The following is a 17,228-nucleotide window of genomic DNA, read 5'->3' as shown; positions in this document are numbered from 1 at the left end:
TGTAAACACACATCTCGTTATATTACCCCAGTTTAGGGAGAGGGACTGATGTCTTTCAGAATTGTAGTAAATGTGAAGGGATGCATAAGACTGTATAGCAAGGGGCTTGTGGACCACCCGGTATAGCAATATCTTTACATGAATTATACATGCTAAGTTGAAACTAGACTTGCAACTGTAAAAATTCCTAAGTGATATTACAGTTAGTATTATGTAATATGTCCGACTCATTGGCTGAATGGTCAATGTACTGGCCTTCGGTTCAGAGGGTCCCGGGTTCGATTCCCGGCGGGGTCGTGGATTTTTACCTTCATTGGTTAATTCCAGTGGCCTGGGGGCTGGGTGTTTGTGCTGTCCCCAACATCCCTGCAACTCACACACCACACATAACACTATCCTCCACGACAGCAACACGCAGTTACCTACACATGGCAGTTGCTGTCCACCACCCTCATCGGAGGGTCTGCCTTACAAGAGCTGCACTCGGCTAGAAATAGCCATACGAAAATTAATTAATTAATATCAATGTATTGCCTAGAAATGTTGTGCTACTCATTTATTGCTTTTTCTATTAAATTTGTAGTTTTATTGAGGTACCATATTTGAATTTGAATTGAAGATTTTGAGAGAGGATGGAAATCCAACTACAAGAAGGACAGTTTGGTTTCAGAAGTGTAACATAAACAGTGGGCCAGCCCCGCGGTGTATGCGTAGTGTGTCTACCTGTTACCCGCAGGCCCCGGGTTCGATTCCTGGCCAGCTCAGGGGTTTTTACCTGCATCTGAGGGCTGGTTCAAGGTCCACTTAGCCTGCGTGGTTACAATTGAGGACTATCTGATGGTGAGATGGAAACCTTTGTCTGGAAAGCCAAGAATAACATCCCAGAGGATCCATCACGCTGACCACACGACACCCAGTAATCTGCAGGCCTTCGGGCTGAGCAGCAGTCGCTTGGTAGGCCATGGTCCTTCCGGGCTCTTGCACCGTGGAGTTTGGGGGTTAACATAAATGGTGGAGTCCATGCCCATTATAAGGTAAAATTTGGAAAAGCATTCAGAGTGTAGTAACAATATGATGATATCTGTTAATTTAAAGAAAACCTACTATGGTGTCCCTGTAGCAAAATTTTTGGGGAAATACAGCAGGTTTTTTCTGCCGATATGCTCTGGTATGCGTACTGGTGAACTCTACATGGTAAAAATTGTGTTGTAGATTTGGATTTATTGTTTAAAAGTGTGTCTCCACTTAGGTGCAGCCATCATCGTTTGATGTCAAATTATGGTGCCAGGAAGTGTCGACAGATTTACTCTTGTCCATAGTTATCGACCGTATCATAAATTATGATATCGATGCAGCTCGATAACACTACCCTTTCGACTTTACGTGCTTACCACTTAAAATTTTGTACCTTCCTTCATGTGACTGTGATCACCTTCACTTCACGTCCTTTTCACTTAACTTTGTTGCTTTGTGTGCTGTGGTTGCATCTGTTGTGCATTCTATACATGAATTGGTTTGTTTTGTATGGTCTTTGTCAAATCCAATGAACTCGAAAACACTGTGTTTTTTTTTTTTTTTACATTGCACCGACACAGATAGTTCTTATGGCGACAATTGGATAGGAAAGGGCTAGGGGTGGGGAGGAAGGGGCCATGGCCTTAATTATGGCACAGCCCCATCTTTTGCCTGGTGTGAAATTGGGAAACCACGGAAATCACTCAGTTCTTCTCTTCCGCTCCGGCAGGTAAGAAACTGAAACTTTCTGAGAGTGAATCGAGTGAATGTAGTGTGCTGAAAACAAGTTTGGTGGCAAAATACTGCGATCGAATCCATAAAAGCTGGACATCTGATTGTGGATATTGAAGATGTGGTTGTGAATTAAAATCTTCTCGAGTGTTGGACTCCACAGCAAAGAAGAATAGTTGGTTAATTGTGAAAATAAAAAGCTTGGTTGTAAAATATGTCAAGTAGTCTGAACAGAAACAAACAAGGTGTGAATATTTCTAAGCAAATATTAAATCACTTCTTTTGGTGAAAATTCAGAGGACTTCACTATGAAAAAAGATCCATGATCATAAAATTAGTTCTGTTCATAAGGCCATCACTAACATATTAACTGCTGCAGAAGAAAAAAATGTTGGAGGTCACTTTTACTCAAGCTCATGAGATAACCTCCAAAATCTTCAGAACAGCCTATAAAATTGCCAAGAAAAATCAGGCATTCAGTGATTTTGAATCTGAAATTGATCTCCAAGAAATGAAGGGTACTGACATGGGCCGAATTCTTCATAAGAAAAATGCTTTTATCAACATAGTTAAGCATATTGGAGCTGAAATGAAGAAAACCCTAAAAAAAAAAAAATTGAATCTAATTGCAAGATTTTGTTTCTAATTGACAAGAGCACTCCTATTAGCCAATTATCATCTTTAACAATAAATGTAAGTTAATAATAATAATAATGTTATTTTCTTTACGTCCCGTTAACTACTTTTACATTTTTTGGAGATGCCGAGGTGCCAGAATTTAGTCCTGCAGGATTTCTTTTATGTGCCAGTAAATCTACTGACACGAGGTTGACGTATTTGAGTACCTTCAAATACCACTGGACTGAGCCAGGATCAAACCTGCCAAGTTGGGATCAGAAAGCCAATGCCTCAACCGTCTGAGCCACTCAGCCCGGCTAGGAAATGTAAGGACAGTGTTTCCTGATATGGACGAACATAAAATCTGTTAATTGATTTTTTTGAGTGCAAAATATGTCTGCCCAAGGTATTCTTCAATGTCTGATTAATGTTTTGATTGAGCCAGGCTTCTCTCAAGAATTTTTGAAGGAAACTTTTATTACAGTAGCATGGAATGGAGCTGATGTGATGTTAGGGAAAAAAGAAAGGCATGACTTATTGAGGAGCAAAATCCATGTCTTGTTTTGGCACTGTGCAAACCATAGACTTGAACTCTCTGTTGGAGTTGTAGTTCCAAAGGACTTCCCATCATAGGTAATGTATTGACAAACTTTATACATTATATCATCAATCACTTAAAAATGCCACAGAACTGAGAAATATTTTTGACAATCTGGACCAGCAACTCTACCGCATTGGAAGAATTGTACAAACTTGTTTTGTAGCTTCAAGTTACAGAAGTGTTTCTGCATGTTTGGAAAAACTATGCATTACTCGTAACACATTTTGGGAAAAAAAAACAATACAGGATGAGAGCATGGATAAAAGTGAAAGAGTTATGTATGATGGTCTTGTGAGAAAATTACAAATGTTGATTTTATTCTTGATCTTGGTCTTATGTGAGATGCTCTTCAAGAGTTGTCAGATATTGGTGTTGAACTACAAGTACGCAATGTGACTCTTTATAAGGATCATAAAGTAATATCCAGGCAGATTTTTCTGTTTGAAGGTAGGAAATGTAATAGTGGATCTTACTATCGTGAAGCTCTAAATGCAGCTGAAAATTTGAAATTTAAAGGTGTTGCCCTGAAAAGAGTGAGAAATGTCTAGCGGATTTACGAAAAAGGAAAGGCTGAGGAGGACTGAGATTGTAATGTTTAAGTTAATATGTTAGTGGTGGTCTTATGAGAAGGAGGAGGGGAAGGAGAAGGTGGTAGTGTTTCACGTTGGTGCCAACAACGTAAGGCAAGCTAATATAAGTACCAACAAAGTTGGGGATGCGTGGGATCTGGTAAATGCAGCACAGGTGAAATTTAAGAAAGCGGAGATTGTTATCAGTGGAATACCGTGTAGGAGGGGTACTGACTGGAGGATGATTGGGGATTTAAATGAGGCAATGGAGTGGGTATGTGGGAAACTGGGAGTGAAATTTCTAGACCCTAATGGGTGGGTAGGAGGTAGAGATCTGCGCTCAGATGGCCTTCACTTAAACTGCAGTGGTACGTATAAGTTAGGAAATTTGTTCAGAAGTGTAATAGGGAGGTACATTCAGGGAAACGGGGTTGTGTAGGGAGCGGTGATTAGGGTACAGAGATCTGGAAGTCAAGTAGGGATGACATAAAAATGTTAGTGTTGAACTGTAGAAGTATTATAAAGAAAGGAATAGAATTGAGTAATTTAATAGATATATATTTATCAGATATTGTAATAGGAGCTGAATCATGCCTGAGAAATGATATAATGGATGCAGAAATGTTCTCATGGAACTGGAGTGTGTATCGTAGAGGTAGGATAGGAATGGTGGGAGGGGGAGTATTCATTCTGGTGAAAGAAGAATTTGTAAGCTACGAAAAAGTTAAAGATGAAAAACATGAAACTCTAGGTGTAAGGCTCATTTCTAAAGATAATAGGCAACTTGATGTCTTTGGAGTGTACAGACTGGGAAAGGGTAGCACTGACACGGATTCAGAATTATTTGATAAGATAATCAGCTATGTGGGAAACGACATGAAAAGGAATGTGATTGTAGCAGGAGATCTTAATTTACCAAATGTCAATTGGGAAGGAAATGCAAACGACAGAAAGCATGAACAACAAACGGCAAATAAGCTAATATGGGAAGGACAGCTGATTCAGAAAGTGATGGAACCAACTAGAGGGAAAATATCCTGGACGTGGTGCTGATAAAACCAGATGAGCTCTATAGAGAAACCGAAGTAATAGATGGTATTAGTGATCACGAATCTGGTTTTGTCGTAGTTAAAAATAAATGTGATAGAAAGGAAGGTCTTAAAAGTACGACTATTAGGCAGTACCATATGGCTGATAAAGCAGGCATGAGGGAGTTTAAAAAAAGTAACTATGATGGGTGGAAAACCGTAAGTAAAAATGTAAACAGACTCTGGGATGTGTTTAAAGAAATTGTTGAGGAATGTGAAAACAGGTTTGTACCTTTAAAGGTGGTAAGGAATGATAAAGACCCACCTTATTATAATAGAGAAATAAAGAGACTAAGAAGGAGGTGCAGACTGGAAAGAAATAGAAATGGCTGTGGAAGTAAGGAGAAATCAAAGGAACTTGCTAGGAAATTGAATCTAGCAAAGAAGGCAGCTAAGGATAAGATGATGGCAAGCATAATTGGCAGTCATACAAATTTTAATGAAAAATGGAATGGTATGTATAGGTATTTTAAGGCAGAAACAGGTTCCAAGAAGGATATTCCAGGAATAATTAATGAACAAGGAGAGTGTATATGTGAGGATATTCAAAAGGCAGAAGTATTCAGTCAGCAGTATGTAAAGATTGTTGGTTACAAGGAAAATGTCCAGATAGAGGAGGTGACTAATGCTAAAGAAGTATTAAAATTTACATATAATAACAATGATATTTAATATAAGATACAAAAGTTGAAAGCTAGAAAAGCGGCTGGAATTGATAAAGATTTCTGGGAATATACTAAAGACAATGGGTTGGGATGTAGTACCATACCTGAAGTACTTATTTGATTATTGTTTGGTTGAAGGACCTATACCAAATGAATGGAGAGTTGCTACAGTAGCCCCTGTGTATAAAGGAAAGGGTGATAGACATAAAGCTGAAAATTACAGGCCAGTAATTTTGACATGTGTTGCATGTAAGCTTTGGGAAGGCATTCTTTCTGATTACATTAGACATGTTTGCGAAATTAATAACTGGTTCGATAGTAGGCAATTCGGTTTTAGGAATGGTTATTCCACTGAAGCTCAACTTGTAGGATTCCAGCAAGATATTGCAGATATTTTGGATTCTGGAGGTTAAATGCACTGTATAGCGATTGACCTGTCTAAAGCATTTGATAGGGTGGATCATGGGAGACTACTGGCAAAAATGAGTGCAATTGGACTAGACAAAAGAGTGACTGAATTGTTTGCTATATTTCTAGAAAATAGATATCAGAGAATTGGAGTAGGCGAAGCTTTATCTGACCCTGTAATAATTAAGATGGGAATTCCTCAAGGCAGTATTATTGTACCTTTATGTTTTCTTATATATATTAATGATTTGAGTTAAGAAGTGGAATTAGAGGTAAGGCTTTTTGCGGATGATGTTATTCTCTATAGAGTAATAAATACGTTACAGGATTGTGAGCAACTGCAAAATTACCTCGATAATGTTGTGAGATGGACAGTAGGCAATGGTATGATGATAAATGGGGTTAAAAATCAGGTTGTGAGTTTCACAGATAGAAAAAGTCCTCTGAGTTTTTATTACTGTGTTGTTGGGGTGAAAGTTCCTTTTGGGGATCATTGTAAGTATCTGGGTGTTAATACAGTGAAACCTCGGAATGGGAGTAACTTGGTCTATGAGTGTTTTAAAAGACGAGCAAGCATTTTAAATAAATTGTAACTTGATAAACGAGTGAGGTTCCGCAATACGAGTGTCACGTGTGCCTACGTTTTCCCCTCCCCTGTTCGTTTGTTGAATGGATGAACGAGGTCTTTGGTCCTGTAGTGAAGAAATACCTTTCAGAAAATAATATGTCGTTCAAAGTCTTGCTGATTATGGACAATGCTCCTACTCATCCTCCAGGCTTTGAGGCCTTGAGGACGACTTACTGTAGGAATTTAAGTTCGTTAAGGTTAAGTTGCTTCCTCCTAACACTACTCCGCTACCCCAGCCTATGGATCAGCAAGTCATTTCGAACTTCAAGAAGCTATACACCAAAGCACTATTTCAGCGATGCTTCGAAGTGACCGAAGGAACAAACCTTACCCTCCGAGTGTTTGGGAGAAATCATTTCCCCATTGTGAACTGCCTGAAGATCATCGATAAAGCCTGGGATGGAGTCACCAAGAGAACTCTCACATCCGCTTGGGGAAAGCTGTGGCCTGACTGTGTTCTTGGATGTGACTTTGAGGGGATTGTCAATTAAATTATGTCCTTAGGGAAGACTATAGGGCTGGAGGTGAATGACTTGGACATTCAAGAGCTGGTGGAAGAACATCGCCAGGAATTGACCACCAACGAGCTGATGGACCTGCATCGCGAACAACAGGAGGAGGTTATGGAGATTTCGTCCGGGGAAGAGGAGGAGGAAAAGTCAGTGGAATCTCTCACTTCAGCTGAGATTTGGGAGAAATGCAAAATGTGGGAAATGGTGCAAAATTTTGTAGAAAACACCACCCGAATAAGGCTGTAGCAGTGCGATCTATGAATTAGTTCAGTGACAGTGCAATGTCACATTTTCGGGAAATCCTCAAAAAGAGGCAAAAGCAACAGGCATTGGACAGGTTCCTCATTAAAGTTGCACGAAAAGGAAAATTCCAGTGAGCCAACAGATAGCAGTGATTCCGTTAGTGAAATTTGTGCTACACAATAACTCTTCTCATGTCATCTTTCTTCTCCCTCACATCAACAATGATTCTATTGTAAGGAAAAGTGCACTTTAACTTTTTTATGTTATATTTTGCTTTAGAAATGGTATGCGAATATTTTTGTGTTGTGGACGAATCATCCACGTTTCAATTGTTTCTTATGGGAAAACTTGGTTTGATATACGAGCGCTTTGGATTACAAGCATGTTGCCGGAACAAATTATGCTTGCTATCCAAGGTTCCACTGTATAAGGAAAGATCTTCATTGGGGTAATCACATAAATGGGATTGTAAATAAAGGATACAGATCTCTGCACATGTTTATGAGGGTATTTAGGGGTTGTAGCAAGGATGTAAAGGAGAGGGCTTATAAGTCTCTGGTAAGACCCCAACTAGAGTATGATTCCATTGTATGGGACCCTCAGCAGCATTACTTGATTCAAGAACAGGAAAAAATCCGAAGAAAAGTAGCTCGATTTGTTCTGGGTGATTTCCGACAAAAGAGTAGCGCTACAAAAATGTTGCTAAGTTTGGGCTGGGAAGAACTGGGAGAAAGGAGACGAGCTGCTCGACTGAGTGGTATGTCAAAAACATATCAGATGTAAGGCTTTTCAGGCGTTTGCTCTATTAACCCCTTTGGTGGGCGAAGCGGCGAGATCCGCGGCTACAAATCGCTTGTTCGGTGGGGAACGCGGATATATCCGCCGATTCGAATTATATTTTTTTTCTCAGTTGCCTGCCTGCAGAGGTTTATTTCCTTTTTAGCAGCGTATTCTGGATGAGTCTGCCCTCTGATGTGAATTTTTTCAATTATGTTATCCCAATACAAATGTGTCATCCACGAGTTGCAACATAAAGAACACAGCTGAGTCCGGGCAAGAACGACCTAAGGCGCTGAAGCTTTAGCTCATCGCCTAATTGTCCCTTGGATGTAATAATATTGCTGTAGAAGGGATTTCTAGAGATTATGACACGGCACAGACTTCTCTGATGACATTTTAGAACTGTGACCTGATTTATTATCCCCAGTCTTGAGTTCATCCTTCACAACTGGAGTGTGTGTTTATCGTGAGTTACACAGCATTTTATTATCGTACGCATACGTAATACAGTCCTGTTTCATGATTTCCGTCCAAACTGCTGAGACCAGGGTTCTATTCGATCCTTTTTCTTACATTTTTCCGCTAAAATATCTATAACTAATTACGGCCTCCCACTGTTAGAGGAAGACGATTTACGTGTCATGATAAACAAAATGTTGGAATTTAGTGGGGAGAATTGTGATATTATGAAGTAAGTTCTGCCGAAGGGGAATTCGAAAGTGACAGGAATTTATCTAGAAAAAGTACTGCAAGCTCAAATATACAGGATTTGGGCATAGCTGATGCGAATGTTCAGGAGTCGCAAAAGAGATAACACGTGTTCGATTCCAGTTCAAGTAGCGATCATGACAGTGACAGTTGTGACGATAATACTGATTACAATCCAACCATTGCAAGTTCTTCGTCAACTTATACTGAAAATGGACAAAGAAATTCTCGCTTTGATCCAAATTTCCATCGTGATGTAAAAAGAGTGTTTTTAGGGAAAACAAAACTGAGCGAAATATTGTAATTCCTTTCTTATGATGAGATATGCCAGAACATAGCTGAACAGACAAAAGATGCCGAGCAGGAAATCGCACATAAATCCCAGTTTAGTAAGACAAAGGGAAGGAATCGAGATCAAGACCGTGTCCGGACAAATAAGGACGAAATAAAGCTTCTCATGGCCATAGTGTTGCCGCAGGGGATTGTAGAGAAACCTTAATTAGGACACTATTTCTCTCAATCTCTTGTTCACTACGCCTACTTTCTATGAACTGATGACACAGAAGAGACTTTTTTCTTGTCAGATTGAGTGGCCTGGCCAGCCTCCTGACCCCAACTTGGCAGGTTCGATTCTGGCTCAGATCGGTGGTATTTGAAGGCGCTCAAATACGTCGGCCTCTTGTCAGTAGATTTCCAGGCATGCAAAAGAACTCTTGCAGGACTAAATTCCGGCACCTCAGTGTCTCCGAAAACCGTAAAAGTAGTTAGTGGGACGTGAAGCCAATAACATTATTATTATTATTATTATTATTATTATTATTATTATTATTATTATTATTATTATTATTATTATTATTAGATTTTCCTCCACAGCTTTTTACATATCTCTGACAATGAGGTGAATAATGCACAACTTCCTCCCAAAGTATACGAGATAAATCCAGTATTTGACCACCTGTTAGCAACATTTTCGGAAGCTTATATCCCTGGTGGCAAAATGTCAATTGATGACAACCTCTTTCTATGGAAAGGGTGGCTAGGGTGGAAAGTTTACATAACAAGAAAACGATCGCGTTTCGGAATGGAATTATATAAATTATGCGAAGGCGAGACAGGTTATATAACATGACCTGCTTCCGTTTGTATTATAATGAACTGTTGTAAAAGACATAACACTGTGAAGACTGTAAATACTGTAAATATTACCTGTATTGTAGTGTAATATAGTCCGTTTATGTCACTTATGAATTGTAGAGAGGCGATATAAACTTGATCCCTCGAAAGCGCTAACCAACATAAAAGAAAATTTTGTGAGTATTATAATTTATTTTAAGTACATGTAAACTTTGTAAATCTACAATTTACATATAAAGAAACATTTATTTACAGGCAGAGATTGTTAGTAAACTGCCTAAAATATTCAGATGAAAGTTACTGTATAAACAAAAACCAGAGTTTTGCTGTTAGGAAGAAGCAATCTCGATTTCACAGTGTGAAAGCACTTAAGTACGTTTTTGCACAAAGTATTGAAAAATTAAAATAATCGAAATTTTCAACAACGAAATACATTATATTCAAGTAAATGTTTCCCTTTTGGCCCTTCAATAGTTCATTTTGGTCTAAGATTTTTTAATCAAGTAATTAAATATTTTCTTCAATCAGGGAAATCGCTCCCCACCTGGGAGTGAGCTAGTGTGAACCGAGCTCTCCACTTAAGGGGTTAACCAGCGTTTCGTCTTAGGTGGAAATGGGGTGGAATGACATTAGTAGACGAATAGGTTTGAGTGGTGGAAGGGGAGTTAGGGATTGGAATAACTTACCAAGAGAGATGTTCAATAAATTTCCAATGTCATTGAAATCATTTAAGAAAAGGCTAGAAAAACAACAGATAGGGAATCTGCCACTTGGGCGACTGCCCTAAATGCAGATCAGGATTGATTGATTGATTGATTGATTGATTGATTGATTGATTGATTGATTGATTGATTGATTGATTGATTGATTGATTGATTGATTGATTCTATTAAAACATAATATGATGGAGGAAATGCAGAAACTTTTACTATATCTGGGGCAGAGATCAGTAAAAAATAGATGCAAGACCCCCCGTTATCTCAGGCATTGATGACCAAGTGAGGAATAAACAGCTTCCAGACCACCTAGCAGGGAAAATTACATACAGATCCTCAATGAACTTGAGATGGAAGAGACCAGACACCAGCTGGGTGACTCCCAAGGAAATGAAAATATTCACAAGCTTGCCAGATCTGGAATCAGTGAAGGGGAGGATGTCTATGGCGAGATCCCATGTAGCAAAGGAGACTGTTTGGAGGTAGTCAGACGTAGCCATACCCATAGACCAGATATCAGTGGGATTGAAACAAGCACAAGATACCAGTCTCAATGGTTATATGTAAGCAGCCTCCATTCCGTGACAAGCGAATGACCTCATAATGTACCTTCAAGACAATGTGATTGTCAGTGAAATCTAATGCAGAAAATGTCACAAACACTCAGCCCCCAAACCACAGGAATTAACTAATGAAAGTTAAAATCCCCATCCTCACAATTGCACTGGTTGCCCGTATGGCATCAATTTGCATTATCTGTAGCCATCCCTCTTCAGATTTGACTCAGTTAATTTATAACTGCTAGGTTCTTCAGTCTGCCAAAACTAATTTTGAATAAATACATCTATAAACTACCTGAAAAAAAAAAGTGTGGTATTTTTTAAATACATATATTTTTTATATTCTATTTGTTTGGGGCGTCGACCAATAGAGATCTTCTGCCCCTATTTGCACCATATGATATGAACTTGCGTGTAATTGGAATTGCGGAAGTGTAGAGTGTTGATTGTGAGGAAAGGAACGTTAAGGACGACACAAACACCCAGTCCCCAGGTCAAGGATATTAATCATTTACAATTAAGAACCCCTGACCTGGCCGGGAATGAAACCCGAGGCCGCTAGGTGACAGGCGTACGCGTTGTCCCATACACTGTGGGGCCGGACAACAGAATTAGGCCTATATACTATATGGTGTCAACTCAAAAGACGTTTACCAGGCCTCTCCGGAGGCCAGACGCATTATTATTCAACTTCTGAGAGAATCCTTGGCGCCAAGATAGAGTTCCAGACTGCTGGACAAAGTCCACAGTAAAAATGCTGTATAAGGGCAAAAGGCAACACAGTAAACCCCAATTCATTCATAGGATTGCATTAGAATACACTCTCCTGAATTCCTTGGCTAATGCTAATATCCAAGCATCTTGCAAATTTTGTAGAAGATAATCTACCGGACTCTCAGTTTGGTTTCAGGAGAGGAAGATGAACTACTCAAGAGTCCAGTATCTTCAACAGGAGATAGGGGAGGCCTTAGCATGAACTAGAGAGAAGCTGCACACCATCTTTATCGATTACACAAAAGCTTTTGACATGATCAACAGAACTATTCTGTTAGAGAAATGGCAGTTGATTACTAGACCGAGTTTCTACCTACTCCACTCACCACTAACCTGCTTACTAACAACTGGGTAGAGATTAGTGATGGTATTGCCAAGTCGTACTCAATAATGCAAACAATAGGGGTTCTGCAAGGTGACCCTCTCAGCCCACTGCTGTTCATTATTGCCACAGCAGACATCACCAAAATAGTAGATTAAGAAAATGTAAAGTTGTTCATGTATGCTGATGTCATGGCCCAGACGTCAGTCTCGGAGACAAATCTACAAACCACTTTTAACAAAGTGATAAAATGGGTGGATAGAAGTATTCTGAATCTAAATAAAGATAAGACTGTTTCTATGACCTTCTGCAGGGGTTGCAAGCTGTGATTGAAGTCAGTGACAAATATTAGATACTTTGGAGTTGTTTTAGACACTAGGAAACCTGTTCTCACTACATGTAAAAGAAAGGCTAAATGCTGCCACAAGGGTAATTAACTAACTAATGAATTAATTCATTTTGTGTGGCCATTGCTAGCCAGGTGCAGACCCTCCAACAAGTGTGGGTGGCCTCTGCCATGTATAGGAAACTGCATGTTATTGTGGTGGAGGACAGTATTCCTTGGCCACACACTTCGACATAACACATTCCTCATGACTCTGCTGGAAGGAAAAGTCCTGGGTAAGAAGGGAAGAGGAAGGCCAAGGGAGAAGTATCTGGATTTCATGATGGACAGGCTGAATATGAAAAAATGTGTTGACCTGAAACATTCAGCAGACGAGAGACAAATGTGGTTGTAGCGACAATGAATGAATGAATGAATGAATGAATGAATGACAATATTACGTGTAGTGTATGTGTTGTAGGGATGTTGAGGACAGCACAAATATCAACCAGGAGAATCAGCCATTTTAGGTAAAAATCTCCAACCTGGCCAGGATCGAATCTGAGACTCCTTGGACCAAAGACCAGCACACTAATCATTTAGCCATGAAGACGGACACAAGAACAATGAGTGATATTGAATGATATTAACTCTTAGAGTGCCAGGGAGCACGATCGCGCTCCTCTGTAGCCTAGCGAAAAGTGCCAGGAGCGCGATCGCACTCCGTGTTGCAGCTGTCCATGTAAGTCCTAATAGTTTGCACATATCTGACAGATGGCAGCCCCAGTCAGTATCACTCTGTAGTAGATACTACATACTTTCTAGATCTACCACCAGAATCTCTGTGCGACATGTTGTGTTGATGTTATGATTTTTTCTATTTCAGCTGTTTGGCGCATACCTGTAGACCATGTGTTCGTAATAATGGCGACTAATTCTTGTGTTGTGTTTGAAATTGATGACGATTTGGTAAAGTATTTTGATTAATTGAGTGATGATTCTGATTATATCGCGTCAGGCGATGATTCAGATGATACTGAGAGTAATAATAATGCCGGTAACATGTCAAACAATGACGATAGTTGTTATGTTATCCGACTTACTCGTGTGACAGTGATGTATGAAATTTCCGATAAAGACAGTAATGATAGTGACGGAAATAATGATGGAATTGACGGTGACAGTAATGATGATGATGACCAGATTCCCGATTTCGGTAAAATTAGTCCGCTCATGACATGCAATTTTAGCCCTCTCCTGCATTCCTTGAGACACCCGGCCCTAAATGTGCACCTCCTCCTGATGCTAGACTAAGTCAGTATTTTAATCCATTTTTACAAGAACTATTATTCTTAAAACACTGATATTTTACAAACTAGTAAACAATGCATCAGTGTGCACACGAATACCAAATTTAGGTGAGTATGATCAAAATACTAGGATGTACCGAGATCCAAATTTGAATTTAAAATTTTTTCAAATTTGCATGAACAAATTTAATTTTTTGCTCAGAAGTATGAATTATTTTCCTGATGTTAATATAATGAGTGAAGAGAGGGATCACTTAGCTACAAGAAAATGTAAACAACAATGAGATATCTTGAAAAGTGAGGATGGGATGTGCTTTTATCTTTGGTGCTGCATAATAGGCATTTTCTCTCTGGCATTCTTAGCAACCACGGCAGTAAGGGAGCCGGCACTAAGAGGGTAAAACACCTAAGCGATCTGTCACTGATGACAGCCATAGAGTTATTTCATTTGAAAAATCAGCCCCGTAATGTTGTACAGGTTGGAAAGGAAGGGAGAAATAAGTAAGATAGAAAAACTGAAAGCGTCTTACCTAAAAAGAGTGCTTTGTCTATCAAAGTACATCCTCGCACACCTAGTACACAAATTGACAAGAGAGATGTTCTACATGGAAGAGCTGCACCTGAATCTGCTTCTGCCATCCACCCCAGCTTAAAAGGAACTGCTGAAAGAACATCAGCAAAAGAGAGCCAGCATATGAGAGGAATTCTACCTGATCAATGCTATGTCCAACCAAGTGGTCGCAGGAGGTTATGAGCTGAGTCACATAATGTCCAGGCTTTCTGTGCACGGTTTTCATAATGGACTCTGTCACACTAAGTGCTTCCATGAACCTGGTCCTAGCTGCAGGTGCAAGAGATGTGGCAAACTCTGTGATTGATACTATGTGCTAAGATGCCGTTTGAGAATGGAATTACTAAAGAAATTCCGTACTGATGATAGATTGTAAGAAATTCTTTTCCCTGCATATTGTGTGCAATTACACATTCATTCATTCATTAATGCATTCAAATAAGACAGAGTTTGAGGGATGTTCCACCATTCAACACATTGTAAAATACATTAAAATTATAAGAAGACCGGTTTCGACTCCCTTAGAGTCACCATCAGTTCCTGTTGAAAATTAATTCAGGGGGAATCTGATAACAATCATCATAATAAGAAAATTTAAAGGTGATAGCCTGAAAATCATCAGTGGGTTGTAAGACATTACTTTGAAATGCAACGCATACATGGCAAGCAGCACTTGGAACTTAATATGTTCCTAGTTCCTAGAACTAGCCGTAGGTAGTTCTAAGTTCCAAGTGCTGCTTGCCATGTATGCGTTGCATTTCAGAGTAATGTCTTGCAACCCATTGATGTTTTTCCAGGCTATCACCTTTAAATTTTCTTATTATGATGATTATTATCAGATTCCCCCTGAATTAATTTTCAACAGGAACTGATGACGATTCCAAGGGAGTCGAAACCGGTCTTCTTGTAATTTTAATGTATTTTACAATATGTTGAATGGTGGAACATCTTTCAAACTCTGTCTTATTAGTTAAACGTCAACACGGAAATGAAGATACTAACCTACGATTCATTCATTCATTCATTCATTCATTCTGATCTTCCACAATCCAGTCTTTATGAAGTTGAGTTTTTATGACTTTTATTACAGGATCACTTTCCTCTCTCTCTCTCTCTCTCTCTCTCTCTCTCTTGTTTGGATTGATTTGGATGCTACTTATAAAATCTACCTTAAAAGCTATATATCGTACCTAGTATCCCCAAATAGTTTATATTCAATTTATCTCATTTTGTGAATAACCTTTTCTTTCTGCATAGCCCACATTTCTGATCTATTAACAATGCTTCTAAACCAGTACATAAAAATATCATTCCAAGAGACATACTAAAATAATTATTTACAAAAAAATACTTTCGTTTGATGATACAATTGCTGTTGCAATAATTTTTAACTTCAGAAATGTCACAGTGTTACGATACTATTCACTCTATCTTGATGTGAAATTAGAAATGCAGCAGATGTATACTGAAATTTTTTGAGTTCTGAAAATGTATAATTGTTATATAGGTCAATGTTAGAATAATGATAGAGTTTCTTTTTCTTTCCTCATTCTATTATAGGTTATAAGTATGGAGCACACTGAAGAAATGGTTATCAATAATAATCATATTTAAAAGAATACAAGATTCTGCAATTTACACAGGAAGACCATAAATTTTTTATGTTCAATACCTAAAAAATATGTAAATTATTTGTAAATGGGCAGATTTCTTCTTTTTTTTAATTTATAAAATAAATTATTGTATGTCTTTTGGCAGTCTCATTTATTCATTCTACAATAAATTAGCCCATATTTTTATATCCACATGAGCAATAACAATATCATCTCCATCAATGGCTCAATGATTTTTCCCTGAATTCCTCTGCAAAGGAAGAGGAAATTGTCCTATTTCTTCTTACAAAGGTGTTTTTTTTTTTTTACAAGTTGTTTTACTTCGCACCGACACAGATAGGTCTTACGATGACGATGTGATCGGAAAGGGCTAAGAGTGGGAAGGAAGTGACCGTGGCCTTAATTAAGGTGTAGTGTGAAAATGGGAAAACATGGAAAACCGTCTTCAGGGCTGCCAACAGTGGGGTTGGAACCCACTATCCCCTGATTGTAAGCTGATAGCTACGAAACCCAAACCATGCACCTACTTGCACAGTTTCCTCTCAAGAATGCTGTTACACATTTTCTTTCTGTTAGTGATAATAGGATACAAACTTGTTATGGATTTGAAATTTTGCATGTTCACATGAGGTATAACATGTTATTGTCAGTTGAACTCAGTCGTACTTATTGTAATCCTTGTTGTTGGCCTATATGTAACGCTGGCTACTTACATAAATTAAGAAAAATACCTCAAGTCATCTGTTTGGAAACAAAACTGAAGAATTGTTTTCTAGGTTATTCAAGTCTATGTTGCAAGTCTATGATAGATGGCAGTTCTTTTGATGGATAATAAAATACTCCTCATTCAGCAATATGTAAATAGTTAATTTTTGTTTAAGAGAACTGCCTTGCAGGTCTCAAATATAATTCATTGGTCCAGAATTCATGAGCAAGTAAGGTCAAATGACATGTGTTCTGATGACATAACCCAATGAAAGATTAGCTCTGGGTGATGAAAATGTTGTTAGTTATCTACTTCATCTTTTCTTGCAGTGTTTGACCGCGATATAATGTATGAACTCGGTGAGCTGGGTGTGCTGGGTTCTACATTAAATGGTTACGGATGTGCTGGTGTATCGTCAGTTTCTTACGGTCTACTTGCCAGGGAGATAGAACGTGTCGACAGTGGATACCGCTCTGCCATGAGTGTGCAGTCAGCTTTGGTCATGTATCCAATACATGCATATGGCAGTGAAATGCAGAAAAATAAGTATCTTCCAAAGTTAGGTGAGTAAAACCGTTATTTGTTTTCATAGTTCTCTGTTTCCTATAATTTCCTATGAATTTATGGTGCT

General features: G+C 38.7%; 1 protein-coding gene across 1 annotated transcript in view; it reads left to right on the top strand.

The window, feature by feature from the left end:
- Positions 1-17,228, top strand: part of LOC136864288 (glutaryl-CoA dehydrogenase, mitochondrial) — a 122,465-nt gene that overhangs the window by 10,268 nt on the left and 94,969 nt on the right. Inside the window, exon 4 of the mRNA XM_067141067.2 lies at positions 16,927-17,160. Coding sequence (XP_066997168.1) covers positions 16,927-17,160 — 234 coding nt within the window. The remainder of the gene's footprint in view (positions 1-16,926; positions 17,161-17,228) is intronic.

The sequence above is a fragment of the Anabrus simplex genome, chromosome 2 (assembly GCF_040414725.1).
Source record: "Anabrus simplex isolate iqAnaSimp1 chromosome 2, ASM4041472v1, whole genome shotgun sequence".
Lineage (NCBI taxonomy): Eukaryota > Metazoa > Arthropoda > Insecta > Orthoptera > Tettigoniidae > Anabrus > Anabrus simplex.
Note: the sequence above shows the minus strand (reverse complement) of the source record. Positions and strands in the feature narration are given on the sequence as shown.